The sequence below is a fragment of the Dysidea avara genome, chromosome 3, assembly GCF_963678975.1.
Source record: "Dysidea avara chromosome 3, odDysAvar1.4, whole genome shotgun sequence".
Taxonomy (NCBI): Eukaryota; Metazoa; Porifera; class Demospongiae; order Dictyoceratida; family Dysideidae; genus Dysidea; species Dysidea avara.
In genome coordinates, this window is record NC_089274.1 from 10,520,450 (window position 1) to 10,540,343 (window position 19,894).

The window sequence follows — 19,894 nt, forward strand, 5'->3', positions numbered from 1 at the left end:
GGTACACTCTATATAACACCACATAAATGCAGCTGGAACATGAGGCTAGAGACATGGATATACTTTTGGTCAGCTCCTTAGATGTTTTCTACATGTGTTTCTTTCACTTTAAGGTGGGTCAGGTAGTGCTGAGGCTTGTGTGCTTGTACATTTATCTACCCACCACCTATGGTTGCATGCTTGTGTTATAGCTCATGTTGTGGCAAGGTAATACCAGTAACTAGCTTACTATGATTTAACACTATGGTTGGCCACATTCATGGTGAAAATTCCAAACACATAGCTTTAAGCCTCTTAAGCTAGACTACACTGAAACCAGTAAAAGTTCTCAATTTATCAAATGTGTGAACATCCAGTAGTTTTTTAAAACTTGGTTACATATGTAAAGTGTGTGGTATGTACGTATGTGTTGTACTGTGCCAATGTTCATGAGTAATTCAAAATCTACGCAATTTACAAAATAAACTCTATAACAATCAACTCACACATCAGATTGATGGGTGAATGTCCTATCTAAGATTGATTCTGGAGCCATCCAACGAATGGGTAACTTTCCATCAGTAGACTTTGTGTAAACTGAACTGTATGCCAGAGATCGGGCCAGGCCAAAATCAGATACTTTCAGTCTCTTTCCTTCTCCAACTAAAACATTTCTACATGCCAAGTCACGATGTATGATCTTCAATGACTGGAGGTAACTCTGTGAAGGGAACCAAGATGTACAGTATGCAGATATAGGTCAGGGTGGATGATGTACAAAATCTACAGATTGACATACTAGCAAGGCTGGGTATGTGGTATATGCCTGTATGCATCATCAATGAATTTACAGTATTATGTGCCATGAGTATATGTAAGCTTCTAATGGATTAGTGCTGTACTACAGATTTCCTGGCTTAGAATATGTGCACTTAATTGTACATTGTTTTCATATTTCAGAACCCATTTGCCTATACAATTACCTTTGCCACATACATATTCATTATCATCAACCAAAATATTTGACTAAAATTACTTTGTTACATGGCAGAGGAAATGGTTATTTATATAATGGTTGCACACATGCAGCAAAACACCATACAGCAGTGGTGGATCCAGGGAGGAGCACAGGGGGCACGTGCTCCCCCTCTTCCTTCATCCCTTTCAAAAAAAATTGCATGCAAGATTGAGATACTCTAATAGAGCAGTCAATCACTCTAATAAAGCAGTCACAGTGTTCGTCAGGCAGTGTAGCTTAACTATGAAGCTATGAATAAGGATCCGAATAAGGATCTTTATGTACTGTATACATTTGGTAAAGGACAGCTATTACTGCTGTGACCTTTTTTTTTTTGCTCTTCAACTTTTCAGGAAAGTGCACCCTCTTTTCCAAACTCTGGATCCACCCCTGTACAGTTATGTACTAATTTTATTCTTTAAAATCTTACCATTCCACAGGCTATTTGCCAAGCAAACTGGATCAAGTCAGTTGGTTCAAGGTTTCCCAGAGAAGCATACGGATCAAACATATCATCATCATCATTAACTGGTGTTAGAACAGGATCACCAGGCTGACCAACATATTCATTAACCATTGTTTGTTGTTGTTGATTGTTTTCTGCAACTACAGTATTCTGTAGAGAAAATAAATACATTTGGAGCTTCAGTGACCCTAGATCAGACTGAATGCAACAAATAAGAGTATATAGTTGAGAATATTTGTTTGATTTAGAAATGGCATCATATATTTTTATGCTATTAGATCACCATGCAATCCCTGAAGTACATACTGTATACCTGAAAATTTTCTTTGTATGTATATTTCACGGCCACATATTTTGTCAAGATTTAAATGTCATGGATGTCCCTTAGCCCAGGATTTTCGCATTTTAAATTTCAGGTGGAAATCAAAGATTTTGTACTTGACCGCATGGCTACGAAGGGTCAGGATTGATTTTATAAAGACCGATTAACCGATTGCTAAATGTCTGCACCAAGTAGGCAATCTCTGTGTGCAGCATAATCTAGTCTTGTAGTAAGTAGGCCAGTTTTTTCATGCCACTTTAATATTGGGAATATGTAATACTGTTTGCAAGCATACAAGGAGCCACGTAAATATATCAGTTGAAGTTTGCAAGTGCACATGTCGAGACACATAAATTTTCACTTGATAAAATTTCACAGTATATAATTTTACCAACTGTGAAATATTATTACGTACCACAAAAATTTCTAGGTATATGGTGTCACTGTGACAGCTATAACAGTTTGATTCAATACTATATTGAGCGCATGTACTCACCTCGTAAGGAACAATACCTTTTAGTTGTTTACTATTTCGACTAGTATAAATGTATGATCTTGTTCTGGCATGAATACAATGAGCCTAAATTCACATGCATATAAACAACATTATTCCATTAAAAACACACTTCTTACAATGGTCCTATTTGCTTTCAAATACTCCAGCAGATTTCCAATAGGTACTAGTTCCAGCACAAGAGCTAATGGTTCCTGTACTGAGCAACATCCTATCATGTTCACCACATAAGGGTTTTTCCCCATTGACACTCGTTTCATCATAGCAATCTCTTGAAGAAATTCCTTTTTCATAGAATGTTCTGATCCAGCTTTGTAAAATAATACACCATGTATGTAATACAGTGTGTAAGACATGCATTTGTGGACAATTGCAATTACCTTGTTCATGGTAAACTGCCAAATGGAACAGTACATTTATTAATGAAAACTGTAAACTATTAGTCATTCACAATGTTCCATCTGCCTTGCTAAACCAGATGCATGCCTACAGCTGGTCAAAGGCTGGTTGTGGATGCTCACCTGGGTCCTAAAATTGTATGTTTATTTGTTTGTATGTTTGTTTGTCTTTCTACACCCATGTGAGCAAAATGGAATATGTTAAAAGCAGTCTGTATGTGACCAGTATAAACCTTCCTGGAAGGTAAGCTTTTGCTTTGAGGTGGTTTATTTGTGCAATGGGTGAAGCGAGTTCCCAAAGACAATATGAATGCCTTTCACAATGGGATACTGAAAAATGGGCATATCTAGCTTTTTAGGCTACCAGAAACAACAAATTCCTTTGAGGCAAAATGGGCGTGCTCCATACTTATATGAATGAAAATAAGGGCAGTCTTGAGGCTTCAAATTGTGTGAGAAAACACAATAGACACACTATAAAACAGTCGAAAAGATACTACTGTGTGTAATTTGTGGTTTGTTTGAGTCATGCTTCCTTAGCAGTACATTATTTACAAATCTAATTAATCAATAACACCACTAACGTAAACTACATTATATACATGGTCGAATAATTATCTGTTTCGTTAGAATGACTGCATTGGTGCATGGTTTTTAGTAGTAGCACAACATCAACTTGTGTTCATTATGGCAGGGTGTGATATGTGCAGAGCAATTCTCTGCAGGTATGTACAATGATGCTCTGATTCAGGGAAATTTTGGCATGTCAAAATGACCTAAACCAATATGAATCCTTGTATTGGACATTTTAGAACAACCAATGACACATAGCAGCATACCACAGATTCTAGACAATACTTGGAAAGTGCAAGGAAGATTGATTCAAATGAGCTTGAGTAGAGGGTAAGGAAATTAACTTATTAATGGTTGCAACATTATTGATACTGAATATTGTGAGTTGAATGGTGGACATTGAAAGGATGAATGCACTTGGGGGTTCTGGTGTCTTGACCGATCCTCACCGTGTTAGTGTTACAAATGAAACTAGATTTAGCAGTACAGGAGTTAGTTTGTAAAATTTGCAATTTGTTGTGATTAGACAAAATGTGACTCACTGAGTGAAAACTTGCATGTTTCTTACAGTCCTTTTGATTGCTTCATTATTGTCTAGAAAGAAAAAAACCAATAGGCTGTTGGAATTTTAGCCTCATCTGTTGAATATTCTTGGAGCTATACTGATACTTGCTCTATAATTTTGTGCATGGCTATGGCTATATGTGACCCAGTCTGGGAAAAGCAGGCTTATTGCCTATTTTAAAGTATCAAGATATGCCAGTTTTAAGTATTTAGTGTGTTGTAGCTCGCCAATGGTTGAAGCTATGTGTACCAATTTTTCACACATTTTACACCAATTGCTTACCTTCCAGAGCATCCACTGTGCAAGTAGCTAGCAGCTAAGTTTCCACCATTTTAGATAGTTTTCGAACCAAGGTTGACTGTATTAGGCGAGCTCCAAATGGGGTGGGAGGCGGGGGCCTGGAAGGAGGGCCAGAGGCTGTTCAAAAAATTGAAGAAGAACGCGTAGGGATGAATTAGGCCAAGTTATGGGCTATTCAGGTATCAAAACTGGCTTAAATGAATGGGATCTTTTAGTCTTACTTTTATCCTTCCATATACTATAGTGACCATAGCACAGTATGACTTCAATCTTCAGGCATGCACGTTTCACAATGTTATTACACCAACATATTGGAATACACGTGTCTTGGTACCAGGCAGGTAGTTCAGTGATCTGTACTCCATTGTAAATGAGAAGTCACCTGCCACCAGGAGATGGACTGCTCGTAGAATGGTATGCACAAAGTGTATGCATGTATGAAAGTAGACTACTGTTGTAAGTAAATTAGTCTGGCTTAGCTGTGTGTAAGTGAATTAGAGCCATACCTTGGTGCTTGGTGTGCGTATATCAGTAGTAGGCCGGTGCAGCCAGAATGTATAAGTGGACAGCCCTTGTGTATAAGATTCATAATCGCTACAGATCATGACCTTACTCATGAGTATATATGATTAAAACCAAAATTGTAATACATATGTGAGAGTAGCTAGCTATTTAATATCGGCCATGAATTGACGAAAAAGTTCACAAACAAGTATAAGAAAAATAGGAATTTTAAACTACAGTAGGGACAGCGTAGTACCACTGCAATAAAAAGTACTGAAACAAGCTGGATTGGAGTAGTACGTAATATCCAGATACTGTAAAGCAATAAGAAGTGACTATCCCTACTGTGCATTTTGATTGTAGAATCTCTGTAGCACAGTAGGGATATTCACTTCTTGTTTTATAGCATCTGGACATTATGTACTACTCCGATCTAACTTGTTTCATTACTTTTATTGCAGCGGTACTACTAGCTCTAGTTTAAAATTCCTATTTTTCTTATATAAAAAGTCAATTCCTTCTGAGTTAGGTATGCATAACTGTATACTATTTGTCTATTAGGATTTTTATTTTTGCAGAGACTGTTCTATTAGTGTATATCAATTTTTTCATGCAAAATGTGATAAGCTGTAGTTGCTCAACTTAGCACCTAGAATATGATTTCCAGCCTGTTTTCACAAGGTTTGCTACCATAGCACTTATTAATTATTATGATGACAATTGGTGTGAGTGCGTAGTGTACTACCCTATTGGTCAGTACCAACATTTTTTGCTATAATATTGGTGATTTGATGGAATACTAGAGAAGTTACAATAGTATTGTACTACAGAGTTTATTTGCTTACTTTTGTAATACTCTAATAGAGCACACATTGTTTTGAGGAATACACATAGAATGTAGAACAATCTAGATTTTTCATTGGTAGATTGAAATTATAAACTTTACTACTGAGTAGATTTTAGCTAGAAAATCAAGCAAGATAAACAACCATGATAATAGTGGCTCAGTGGTTAAGGATTTGGGTGTTCAGTATGAGGTCCCTAGTTTAAATGCTGATAAGTTTTTTTCCACATTTTTCGTGCACCTTTTTTATCCCACTTCGACTGTTCTATTAGGGTATCTCAACCCTGTGATTTATTGTTTGGTTTTTGTTAAGTATAATAGCTGTCAATGCAATTTCTTTTAAAGCATTAAAAGTTTGAGCTATGATGGCTAACCTCTATGCATACCAATGTTTTAGTTATTCCCATAAGCAGTTTACCCTGTAGCTGTGACAACAAGTTGGCTTTTTCAATGCAAATAATTGTCTCTAGCTATGACTATTTATCAGATTTGCACCAAACTTGGTAATTGATTTTGCCGCAATACATTTTTAAAGCGCACAATACAATGATGCCAATACTTGTTTTGAAGATAATCATTTTGCTATCAACTGCATGCAAGGTAATAATAATTCATACACATACCTCTAAGAACTTTAACAGCAGCCAGAGTGGGTACAGCTGATGTTACAGTGGCCTTGTACACTTCACCGAAGTTTCCTGATCCTAGTTGTTCTTTAAGTACCACCACATCTGGTGACAGCTCCCACTCATCAATTGGCAGCTGTTCACCAAATTCAAGATCAATTGGAGTATATGGAGGTGGAGCATCAGTGTTAACAACATATTCCTGTGAATCAGACATGCTGCATGTTACTGAAGGTTAACAAAATACATATAGCTCAGGTTAAAGTAAGTTGCTTGCAGTAAATATTCCAGATCCTAGTTGTTGTGGTTTCTTTGGTACTTGCTAACACCCTATGATCAGGTCTGGTATGTTTTAGCACCTTATATATTTAAATGTCAAGATTACGACTTCGTGTGTTAACATGCTTTTGAGATCTCTAGTGGGATAGCACTTGCAAAGATAAACAAAGGCTTGGACTGGAATGAGATTATTTAAGTTTAGCCAAACTTATAACTTAAATGGTTGTAGTTACTCTCTGAAAATCAAGACACACAGTATGTCGTGCAGCCCAAGAAGCCGAGCTGAATATCAGTATGTAGCTGGAATAATCATCATAGAAAGTCCTTGCAGTAGTACAGAAGAATCGGATTACAAACCACTGAGTTATGATTTGAAAGGCAACTACGTGTAACAAATGCGAGATCAAGATTCTCTAATAGAACAGTCACCCTAATAAAGCATTCAGCTGCATTTATAATTTATTACATCGCATATTATTTTGTAGGGAATTCAGCTACAAACAAGTCACCCTGTAGTCAGATCAGCTAGAAGAAGGTACCTAATAGAGAGTTCAGCTACAAAGAAACCATCATGTAGAGAGTTCAGCTCAAACAAATCACCCTGTAGAGAATTCAGCTACAAACAAATTGCCCTGTAGAGAGATCAGAGCTAGAAGAATTTACCTTGTAGAGAGTTCAGTTACAAAGAAACGATCATGCAGAGAGTTCAGCTGCAAACAAATCACCCAGTAGAAAGTTCAGCTATGAACAGATCACCCTGTAGAGAGTTCAGTTAGAAACAAGTCATCCTGTAGAGAGATCAGCTAGAAGAAGTCACCTTGTAGAGAGTTCATCTACAAAGAAACCACCATGTAAGAGAGTTTAGCTGCAAACAAATCACCTGTAGAGAGATCAGCTAGAAACAAGTCACCCTGTAGAGAGTTCAGCTAGAAGAAGTTACATTGTAGAGAGTTCAGCTACAAAGAAACTACCATGTAGAGAGTTCAGCTGCAAAACAAATCGCACTGTAGAGAATTCAGCTACAAACAAATTACCCTGTAGAAAGCTCAGCTAGAAGAAGTTACCTTGTAGAGAGTTCAGCTACAAACAAATCACCCTGTAGAGCGTTCAGCTACAAACAAGTCATCTGGTAGAGAGATCAACTAGAAGGATCACCTTGTAGAGAGTTCAGCTACAAAGAAATCACCCTGCTTCATCTTTTCTTCTTCCTGTGGTAAAGAAAAAATGATAGGTTAAAAAGCCCTAAAGCCGGCCATAGGCCGGCTTTGGGATATACAAATACAAAAAGAAGTGAAATCTAATCCAAAACAGCCAAGCTGTAAAAAAAGAGTGCGGCCCTCAGAAAGGCTATGGTGAAAAAAGATAAGTGACACAAAATTCACCTGAATTGTCGTTATTAAAATTTTTACCATTAACCTACCATCACAGCCATTTCTTGGCCGCCACCTTGGATTTCACATCTTTTTTCACCATAGCCTTTCTGAGGGCTGCACTCTTTTTTTCCAGCTTGGTTGTTTTGGATTAGATTTAATAAACAAGAATTTATATTGCTGTGTAGTCACGTAAATCAACAACTTACATCATGATACTTGATCCTGTTCCTGCGCCAGTAGACATAAAAGGCAAATATGATAACTATGGCCAAAACCACAACAACACCAACTAGAATTCCAACAACAATAGGTACTGCAGATGACGATTCAGATGATGTCTGAGATGGTAACGATGGAATTTCAGATACTACAACAGGATCACTCCACTGTCCTTCTGTTAGTGTTGTTACAGCTCTAACCTGTAAGTACATGTACATTGTATAGTGTAGTACATACATGTAGACACACAGGTAAGTCAAGAGCACATGGTAGTGTATCATGCAGCCCCAAAAAGCCAGAATATTATTGAAAAGAAGAATAAAAATGCAATTTTCACGTATACATAGCTCTGTGTTCTGTTATCTTAATTTTTATAGCACCAGGTAGGGCAGACCATACACCAAATTTCAGCAAAATTGCTTTGGCATTCCAGAGATATGGAAGACCAAAAGTTTCAATCTTTTCTTATTTTCCTTCTCCACCTTTTGTGTGTTACAAAAATGCTATAAAACACTAATGCATCATTATAATTGATTATTCACATAAAAGACTGATTTTCTGTTATGCCTAAAGTGTAAATCACTTGACAAAACTAGTTGAAAATCAATCTGCAGATGGAGTGCTATTTCAATGCCAACTTTGTGTAGTTTGAAAGAAATCAGAAATATAGCCATGGAGTTATGATGTAAAAAAACCAAACATGTGTAATGATTACACGATTGAGTTTTGTAAACAAAAAAAACCATTTGATGTCATGCCTATGCCCAGGCAAATCAGATGAACTGAAAATTGATTTGTAGTTTCAGTTGAGATTATACTGTAGTCTTGCATGGCCAGACTATTTTGAGCTTAGATTATAAGTGCCCATGACTAGTGTAGTCATCTTATTACAAAGTCATCCAGCAAAGAGCATAAGTCTTCCTATAGAAGAGCTTGGCTACAAATAAGTCATAATCAAAATAAGTCACTCTGTAGAGAAATATGTAGTGAGTTCAGCTACATTACTGTAACCTTGTAAAGAGTTCAGCTATGCAACAAGTCACCATTTAGAAATTTCAGATATGTAACAACTAACACGTCATGCTGCAGAGAATTCAGCTACAGTGATGTTGCAAGTCACCCTGTAGAGAGTTCAGAGAGTTCAACAACAAACAAGTCATCCTACATAGAGTTTACCTACAAACAAGTCACCTTATAGAGAGTTCAGCTACAAATAAGTCATCTTGTAGAGAGTTAACAAGCAAACTTGCAGCTATACAAGCAAGCCATCTTGTAGAGAGTTCAGCTATATACCAACAGGTCACTCTGTAGTGAGTTCAGCTACAATTAAATCATCTTGTAGAGAGTTAACAAGCAAACTTGCAGCTACAAGCAAGCCACCTTGTAGAGAGTTCAGCTATATACTAACAGGTCACTCTGTAGTGAGTTCAGTTACAACAAGTCATCCTGTAGACAGGTTAGCTAGAAACAAGTCAGCTACACCCTATATGGTTTAGCTACATAACATTCTGCAGAGAATTCTATTAAGTTACCCTATTGCTATTTGATAATAGTTTATCAGAAATTTGACACATGGTCACATACAAATAGAAAATAAGTCTATGTGTTGTTCCTGGAAAAATACAAGTAAAGAGTAAGCCCTAAACATTGCAATTACAAAAACAAAATGATACCTATACCAAAACAGCCAAGCTGTACAAAACATTACCAGAAATTTAGTACATTTTTTGGTCGTGTGCATTAGTATAGACAACATTCATATAACACAATCACTTTTGAATGCGATGTTTTTAAAGTTATGCATATGTTGGAATAAATGTCTAATGATTGAAACCAACACATTCCAAAGAGTTTGAAGCCATTTAGTCCCTAACCACAATATTATCTTGCACTAACCTCAAAATTTGCTTCCCACACTTCAAAGCCATGCTGTGTATGTAGTGTGTGTGTGTGTGTGTGTGTGTGTGTGTGTGTGTGTGTGTGTGTGTGTGTGTGTGTGTGTGTGTGTGTGTGTGTGTGTGTGTGTGTGTGTGTGTGTGTCTATGGTTTAATCATGGCACATTTATACCTCATAAATTAGAGTGTTAACCACATCAAAGGGATACTCAAAATAACTGTTTGTGTGCTTTAACTTTCTCAGTTAAGGAACATTGTGTGAGATATTAACTGTTTGTTTCTTTTTTTTTTTCAATTTCTGTTGTAATTTACAAGTACATGTTCCTTTATAGCCTGCAGCTTGTCTATACAAAACCATTCATCCGGAAGCCACAAGTCACCGACTAAACTGATCATTGTTTATAATGTGCATGCATGTGTGTGTGTTATTGCATTTTTAAATTAATTGAGTTGATTGACTATAATGTAGTCTGTATCACAACGCGTACGCCATAAGTGTCTTGTCCTATAGGAAGCTGGTCTATCACATCATACTTCAGTCGTTTTGCTTTGCTATTATTGCTAGCATAACTAGTCGAGCAATTTTTGGTCCAAATTTACACCAGACTTAACCTTAGATGGGTACATTCTCAAAAAATCTTCTGTGGGGGCATGCCCCCAGACCCTCCTAGACGAGAGCATGCTTTAGCATGCTCTAGGTTTTGCACTGTGTATGTGCATGCTCAAAACTCCTTAGTTTAAAACAACATTCATCATAATCTGCTGATTTTATTACAAGCATTTTCTAGTTCGATGTACGTGATTTTAATATACCCTGAAAAGTAGACTATCTCATTTGGCACCAGTTTCAGCTAGCTACTACTTTCGTAGTTTACTTGCTGGAGAAAACAGAACACCTATAATTAGTTGGATTGAGCTTTCTAAGTAAGGTCAGTACTGGATTTGCCTATTAATGACGAATGACGTAGGCAATACGTGAAAGACTGAAGCAGTTTCTAATTTGTTGGAGCATCGCTGGACAGTTATGGACGGCCTGGAACCACAAGTAGATGGCTGTATTTAGCGAAGGTTTTAGCCTACGCGTTAATAATAAGGTGAAAATGATTGGTTACATACAGATTCAACTGACTTTGTAGGGTGAGTGTTTATTGTATGTTAAACCCATACATTTGGGCCTACTGAATCATAGTCTGTATTGCCACAAGCAGACGGACTTCAATCCTACCAAATGGGTCATTTAGCCTCTATTTATACATATTTCATTACCTTCACTACAAAGCGGACATTGTACACCGCTATTTGAGATGTATTGCCAATCCAACACTGTGTGTCAATTTAATTTTTAATCAGTAGGCTCATTCCTCAAATTTCTGGTATTGAGTGCATCTTCCCCTTAACAAATGAGTGGTAATATATATTTTTTTGTAAATCAAAGGTGGCAGCTAAGAAATGGTAGGTTAATAACAAAAAAAAACAATGACTGTGTGAATTGGGTATTAAAATTTAGTAGGAGGAGAAAACACAAATGACGCTGAATTGTCGCCATAACTTACCATCACAGTCAATTCTTGACCACCACCTTTGATTTCACAATTTTTTTTTTCATGCTGGCCTTTTTAAGGGGCACACTCTTTTTTACACCTTGGCTGTTATGATATAGAAATATGCTTTATGCACTGTACCTGGATAATAGGGTGGACATTTTGTTGACGTAGAAAGGGCTTCACAATAGTATCAGTATTATCCACCTACATACATATTAGACAGAAAATTTAAATCAATAATTATTTAACAAAAAAAATTAAGTGAGGAACCAAGCAATAAAAAGTAATGAAACAAGAGATATATGAATAATACTATAGCTTTGTGGTATAACCTTACATTGGTCAGCAACATTATTATATACAATTTGTTCAATGTCAATTGAAAGCAGATAAATTCCCACATAACTACGTATGTTGTAACATTGCAATATCATCAATCATATATTTTATTTTGTTACTCTTTTATGATTTGGATCCTAGTTCATTATGACCAGATTTGCAAAAAGGAGTCTTCCACAGACATGAAATTTACCAACTTTGACAATTCATAACTAATAGGTATAGACTTGAAATTTGGACACTAACAAAGCTCAATAGATAGAATTTCAGGTTCATATATTTCTTTATCACTAAGTTATGGTCTTCCTAGTTCATAAATTGGATGTGTGTGAAAGGTCGCTTTTTGCAAAACAAAGTAGTCTATAGTCTAGTTTGTCTAGTCTATTAATAGTCTAGTTTGTTCACCTTTTTTGCTATAGCATGGCTATCATTTACATTTGTAACTGACTGTTCTTTTAGTGTTTTCTGTCACAAATGTAATCGTTATAAGTACAGCTAGATAAATAAGGGTGTAAATCATTGACCTGTGGTCCTATTATTATGAGTGCAGCTTCCATCCAGTAATTATTCTAGCACTGTTAAAAAGGGATGAATCTTCCTATCCATAAAATTGACAACTACACTGTCCTTTTATTTCAAAATCACACACAAAAAATGTCAAATTGTCAATTTTAGACAGTTAAAATTCCCCTACTTTATAAAGTTGTCCATACATCTTTATACATATGTTCACTTAGATTCAATCTCAGATAGTTAATTTAAAAAATTACTAGGTTATGGTGCATATACAATTATCAAAAATTCCTACTTAGCCATTCATTATAGATAATTTGCTTTCAAAATGCACATGTACACGTGTGTGTAACTATCAAAACTATCCTCAAATTCAATCGCAAAAAGTGTACTTTTAAAACTTTCGTAGTCATATTCAAATATATAGAAATATACAACCAAATGAGAAATACCCTAATGTTTAATCCCAGAAAGCCTGATTTTAAAGTTTTTTTTGCTTTAAAACTGGTCTTATGACTGTCAAAATCTTAGACAATTTAGTATTTAAGTTCTTTTCTTGGGGACATCCACTTAATTAACTTGTGTTTGTACTGTAATATTGTGCAATTATGGTCACTATGATGTAACACAATTATTGTCTTGATTATTCAATAGAAAATGGCACAGCTGTACAATTAATGCATATGTTTTTATGAGTCTACTAATTAACATTTATATCATGAACCATGATAGTGGGTTCATAATAGGGATCGCCCATGTTTTTTGCAAAAACTCTAATAGAACACATGCCTAAAAATCACCTTGGAAGGCATCCTCCAACTCAAAACAACCCTCTGGTGGTTATTTGCAATTAGTGTTGGTCCACTAGTAAGTATCAAGTGAAAAGGAAACAGTATGTGTATTTGGGACAAAACTGAAATTTGTCATTTTGTTCATATTATTATCATGAACCATGATAGTGGGTTCATAATAGTGATCGCAAAAGAATTTTTGAAAATCCTAATAGAGCAGTTACCTAAAACCAGCCTTAGAAAGCAGACTCGAGCATAAAACAACACTCAGAAGGCTTATTATCAAATACTGAACTCAGACAAATGGTGATATAGCAGTAAAAATGGTCTAGACGAAATTTGGAAACATTCAAAAATTGCGAATTTTATGCGAATTGTTCATCATGAACCACGATAGTGGGTTCATAATAGGGATCGCCCATGTTTTTTGCAAAAACTCTAATAGAACGCATGCCTAAAAACTACCTTGGAAAGCATCCTTCAACTCAAAACCACCCTCTGGTGGTTATTTGCAATGAGTATTGGTCCACTAGTAAGTATCAAGTGAAAAAGAAACAGTATGTGTATTTGGGACTAAACTGAAATTTGCCGTTTTGTTCATATTATTATTATTATTATTCTTATTATTATTCATAATATTACTTTGTTTCACTCATGTACAGCAAAAGTTATCCACTTTTTTGCCCTAAAAACTATATAGCCATGCTTACTGAGTCCTTCCGCGTGTCCATGACCTATTAATAAGCCCGTATTCCACAGATCGCCAACCACCCTATACCTCGAAAATTTTCTAAGTTCTCTTCGCCATTACACTATTGGCAGCAGCTCCGTATACTAAAGAAGCCGTATAACAATAAAATTACAGGATTCCATTGTGTGAGCTTCTGTGGGTTTTGTTGCAGAGTTAATCAAGTACTCAACAACACTTCTTAGACTTAGAAGATCGCGCATAGCGTCTCTGCGTGGTGAGTATAGTCTACTTCTTCCTGTAAGCGCACGGTCGCAATTCACTACGAGCGACCATACAAGCGCTCTCTCAGAGACATAAAGAAGTGATAGCCCTGACACCAGAGATTATTCATTGTTATGAATATAGTTTCTATAAAACATATTTCCTTTCCACATAAAGCCTAAAGTTGGGTGGAGTTAGTATTAGTGTTAATTAAAATATTCGTGAGTGCCATAATTGTCTGACCACATTGTGTAAACAACATGGTTTCATGCTGTTGATAACCAATGGTTTACAATAGACATTGCAGCTATACACAGTACCTGACTGTTGTTATGAATGATGTGTGTGCATGCACATTAGCTTCAGACCTTCAGTGCTGGTCACTGTAAAGTGTTAATAACACATAACGTTTATGGGAAGTCATGCATTCATATACATTTCAACACAGCTAGATTTCTTCACTGTGGTATACTCAATGAATACAATACTCACATGAACAACAAACTCTAGCTACACAAACTATATTGTACGTAGCATTATATTATCATTTATACTACTGTGCACCAGTGAGCCAATGTTGTAGTCCATGCACCCATCGAAAATCTGTATATGATTCTTATTGTGTACGGTCTTGGCTGAAATAATAAATACACAGCCACTGACTATTTTAACTTATAATTATATGCTTGTCAGAGTTCCATGTCTTCAATTGTCTTATGACAGGTAGCTATAGCTCAGTATCATACCATTTGGTGTGTGCATATTCATGAACACTTCATTAGGATGCTAATGTGAGTAAGAGACTAGAGTCCTGACACATGTTGTAAGACAAGTTAGACAACAGCTGCTCACTGTTGTGTGTAATGTATAGTCTCGTCCACAGCCAAGAGCAGTCAGGTAAATACTCTAATAATGCAGTCAAGTGTGTCTGCTGATAACAACAAAGCTTACACTGAACTTGACAGCCACTAATTGTAAACTGCTCTACGTATATCTACAACAATTATCATTATCAGTAAAACAAATCCATTAGGGTTAATAAAAAGTACACAAACTAGATGAATTAAAATTGGAAATTTTAAAATGGGAATAGGGATCACTGAAAAAAGCCACCAAACAAGAAGGGATCGCTGGGGTGGTAATGCAAACCACAAATCCCTATTTTGACTCAGTTTTTTTTCAGCGATCCCTATTCCCATTTTAAAATTTCCAATTTTTATTCATCTAGTATATACAACATGCACATTAAATGGCACACTAATATGTACCTGATATATTGAGTACTTGTTAGTATCACTTAATAATATATGCTCCACTCCAACTAATTCATCACCCACGTGAGCGACTATTACGGTGTAACTAATTATATCACGTTGATATGTATTGTTTGGAGCTCTCCAACTGATATTGGCTGAAAACATAGTAGCTGAGACATTGATGATGTCATAGGTAATTCCCCATGGCTTGGAAGCAGGACACACTGTGTAGATACAATTACAGGTGTAAAAACACTGTACAAGTATACATGATTTTCATGGGTTGCAAACTTCCATTAAACTCATGAATGACTCTTAGTCTATATTTAATCATATATTTGTTATATAAGTGAATCCATTATCCATGTAAGATTAATTACTAATTTTCTATGGCTGGATCCTATTGACAGCCAATGCTTGGCTTACAATGCTGCAGGCAGCTATGGACTATGTATAAATGTTAATAGATGGCTAGCTACATAGATAGCTAAGATTTGTGCATCATTGTAGCTTTTTCCTAACAGATTACTAACCATACTGTTCACATGTGTTGAAGACTCTAGCTAGTGAGGATATTTTTGTGCTTCAATGATACATGGTGCCAACTACAAACTGAAGCATTGTGCATGTAAACAAAGAGACTATATACAAATAAACATGAACCACTATTAAGAGCAGTTTACAGTGACAAAAGCAGAACACATGCAGAGAAAGTATAACCATCGCTTACTGTAATTGTGCTGAACTAAAACACTAAAATGTGACATATGTTATACCACAGATTGTTTTCTGGTAGGATGTTTGATTACAGTAGATGATTTGAGCCTGGTGACTGTCCTATTAGAGTATTTTGATTTAGTGTTACATAGGAAATTGCTGTGAGTTAAAACAGTTGAGAATTTTGATGTGGTAAATCTTAATCCATACTCACACTTACTTGCACACACACATACTAATACAATTTTAGCCCTATGTATATAGTAAATATGTACATAGTAAAGTGGTAGCTTGATAACACACATAACACAGTTTATAAGTTTGTAGTAAACTTTACCTGTGAGATTAATAGTTGTCATGTTTTCCTCCAAATGATTGCCATTAACACTGAGATCGGCCTTGTCTGCGTCAACCTACAGTAACAAATAATAATAAGATATACAGACACAAATCTATGATGATTTGTATTAAAGCATTTGTGACCCATGACTGCTAAGTGAAAACCCAATTTGTTTAAATGCATGGAAAGTTGGAAATTAAATTAATGCTGCAGTACACAGTGAAACAATTGATAAAACTTATATCATGGCAAATGGGAACATCTTTGTTTCATAGTTATTAAGAAAAGTGGTGGATCCAAAGGGGGGCACAGGAGGTACATGTCCCCCCTCTCTTCCCAAAAAACATTATACAAGATCGAGATACTCTAATAGAGCAGGAGTAGTCAGTCAAATATTCACCATATACACTTTTGAGAATCATCCATAGTTACTGAGTATGAAAAAACAACCATCTGCAGCACTATCTTATGCATGGGCACGCTTAGCCAGGTAAGGATATTTGCAAATGAAATGCATATGGTCTTGTGTATGCCATTCTTTAGGTCCATAATAATTATAGCTCTACTTAGCTACTACTCATGGCTCTCACTTATCCCTTTACAACTGTTGATCAATGTAGTCCACTTAGAAAGCAGTATAGTGTACAATATAAGGGAAAATTATTGCTCGGACAGAATGGCCAATCAAAAGTAAATTTGATTGGCCATTTCTGAAATTGCATGGCCATAAGATAGAGGTGTATTATCCTGGTGTGTGAAACACACCCCGCAGTGCGAAGCACAAGCCTTCTAGGGAGTCTGTGGACATGCTCCCCCAAGGAAATTTTTGAAAAAGGATCACTCTGAGATTGAATCTGAAACCACTTTCAGCTACTTATTACTGAACTTTATGCACATACATTTTATAGAGAATTAATTGTGTTTATTAGTAATACATGTACAAAATTTGTATTGCTGCATACATATTTTACAAAAAAAACCTATGAATCAATGTATTGTACAGCCAGTTTGTAGACTTAGCTGGGCTAAATGATTTGTTACAAGTGGTGTTGAGTCAACACAGATTGAAATATAACTATCCAACTAGCTATTGTTAAAGTTTCTCTTGTGAATTGCAATACATCAAAACGTACTCTCGAACTTGCTGTGTGCAGAACACTTTTATCACCTGACTTTCATTCCACTCTCTCCAGCTTAATATTGTACCTCTACTTTGCAAATATTACTTTCTTTTCTCCTGGAAAGTGCCACTCGTGTAGTCAGTGTAGTGATCACTTCTTCACAACATCGACTGTAACCCACAATTGATAATTGGGGTAAACATGAGGTGTAGTGCTCTAGCTTACGCATGCACATCAAGTTGATGCTTCGACAGGATTAAGACTTCACGCAGTGATTAAATAGCTTTGGTAAGGAAAGGTAACAATACGATAATAATAATAACTATAATAATACCTGTTATAATGACTAATAATAAAGAATTACATTTGTGAAAAATTTGATCGGCACAAATGGCTGACCAACGGCTACATTGATTGGTCAACAGCATCAATTGGTCAGAAAATGGCTAATGGCTGACCATTATATTGTACTCTGCAGTATGATCTAGGTATTTGTGCATAAATCATTTTTTTTAGTCTTGAAATAGCTTTAGCTTCTGAGGGACTGTGCCCCGCTCCATATACCTACTACACTGGTGCACCCCTTGCCATATCCTGGATCCACCCCTGAAGGAGATGTGTATTTATTTGCATTGGTTCTTTATCATTGTCGTTTCTTAATTAATGTACTTGTAAGCATAGAGCTCATGGTGAATGCAATGAGATGAATACCAATCTGTAGACTATTGTACTCATGACTGATGATTAATCAATTAAGTGCCTAGAGTTTATTTTCAGGACAAACTGATATTATTTTGATTTTTCTGCTGTTTATGACACTATAACTCCAAAAGTACTCAAAAACAAGACTAATACTTACTATAAAACCAAGTTTTTGCTCAGCAGGTCATTCCCACTGAACCAGCTGAAAAATCTCATTGCTCCTTGTAGAAGCTATTGTTGTCAAGCTACAAGTTTTCTTAGTATAGCAAGCCTTAATCTACAGTTGTAACTTTGCACATGACCTGGTGTTAAGGTGGCACTGTGGTCTTCATTGATAATATATATAATTTAAACCTAAAAAGTGTAGCATGCAATCAGTTGGTGTATGTATACCTATTCCAAGCAAAAAATAACACCAGAAGAGATGTACTTCAGAAGTTACCTTTTCTTTTTATGTCAGTAAACCAACAGGCTGGTTGCACATACACATATATGGACCATCTTCATACCTCAGATCAAAGCCAGTGTATATATATATACCATGATCACGTGAAACTTCAAAGGCGCTGCTGGTTACCTATAGGGCATATACACCCCAACCCACAGGTGAGTATATATATACCTACCTGAGGTGAGTATATATATACTCACCCAGGTAAGTATATATACTCACCTGGGATGTCACGTGACACATTACTGTGTCACGATTATGGGCTGATATCCCGACGTGGGCGGGCGAACGACGCCCATGCTAGCATGACTAATCACCCAGATGACTCAGGCTAATAGCCTTCATCACGCTAGGTGATCAATCACCCCAGCCAGTAAGAGTCCAACCACTGGACTCATTTTATACCCATATCTAGCGACTTCGATGATGGGTGGCAGCAAGTAATGTTGCTCCTACGTTTGTTGATATGAACGGACAAGTCCTGGCGATATACGGAGATATGTTTACTAAGTCCCACAATCAATTTGATTCTTCATTGTGAGAGCTGAATTGTGAGAGGAACGTTTCCAGCGTGTCTACCATGCCAAATTATGGCGAATTAAGTGTAAGTATATACTTTAAGTTGGTTTGTGTGCATATGGGTTGTTAGTAAGTAATGTAGTGCGGATTAATTTAGAAACATGGTATATATCATATGAACCATGGCTCACTTCGGTGTATTGCACTTATATACACCCCTCCTCATCAGTCATCGGAAGTTTACTGTTGATAAGTGCAATACACCCCGTAGCCATGGTTTATATATTACATATCACATTTATACCACTAGTTCAGGAATGCTGATGAGAAATATACCACTTTATTATGGGTATTCAAAGGTGCCGCTCAGGATTTTTACATTGCATATTGCTTGGGTGATATCATGGGAACACATGGCTTTGATGCCCAAGATACAATATGCTTTGACCTATTATATTGAGGGACATGGAATGTTAAATTGTGGGTTTTGGTTTACAGGGGCTCAGTGTAGTTGCAAAGTTTTGACTAAATTTGTGCAATCTCTTATACAATAAAAAGCTTTGTATACCAAAGGTATTTGTGGTCAGAGCTATATCATGATATATTGCCCTGTACACAAAACAATATCATAATATCACCCAGTGGCTAGAGCAATATGTGAAACATAACTCTGTGGTTTCCTTTGATCTGAGGTGTCAAAGTGGTATATACTTGGGATTCACCTGATTTACATAATATGTACATATATATGTCCCTGCCCTTGGGCCTGCAGA

General features: G+C 36.3%; 1 protein-coding gene across 2 annotated transcripts in view; it reads right to left on the minus strand.

Annotated features, from left to right (window-relative positions):
- LOC136249314 (uncharacterized) overlaps positions 1 to 19,894 on the minus strand; it is an 86,277-nt gene that overhangs the window by 10,922 nt on the left and 55,461 nt on the right. For both annotated transcript variants that reach the window (XM_066041275.1, XM_066041274.1), the window contains 9 exons: positions 16,326 to 16,401; positions 15,284 to 15,495; positions 11,559 to 11,624; positions 7,968 to 8,180; positions 6,107 to 6,311; positions 2,419 to 2,609; positions 2,282 to 2,365; positions 1,428 to 1,613; positions 486 to 700 (listed from right to left, as the gene is read on the minus strand). In XM_066041275.1, the coding sequence (XP_065897347.1) occupies positions 486 to 700; positions 1,428 to 1,613; positions 2,282 to 2,365; positions 2,419 to 2,609; positions 6,107 to 6,311; positions 7,968 to 8,180; positions 11,559 to 11,624; positions 15,284 to 15,495; positions 16,326 to 16,401 (1,448 nt within the window). The remainder of the gene's footprint in view (positions 1 to 485; positions 701 to 1,427; positions 1,614 to 2,281; positions 2,366 to 2,418; positions 2,610 to 6,106; positions 6,312 to 7,967; positions 8,181 to 11,558; positions 11,625 to 15,283; positions 15,496 to 16,325; positions 16,402 to 19,894) is intronic.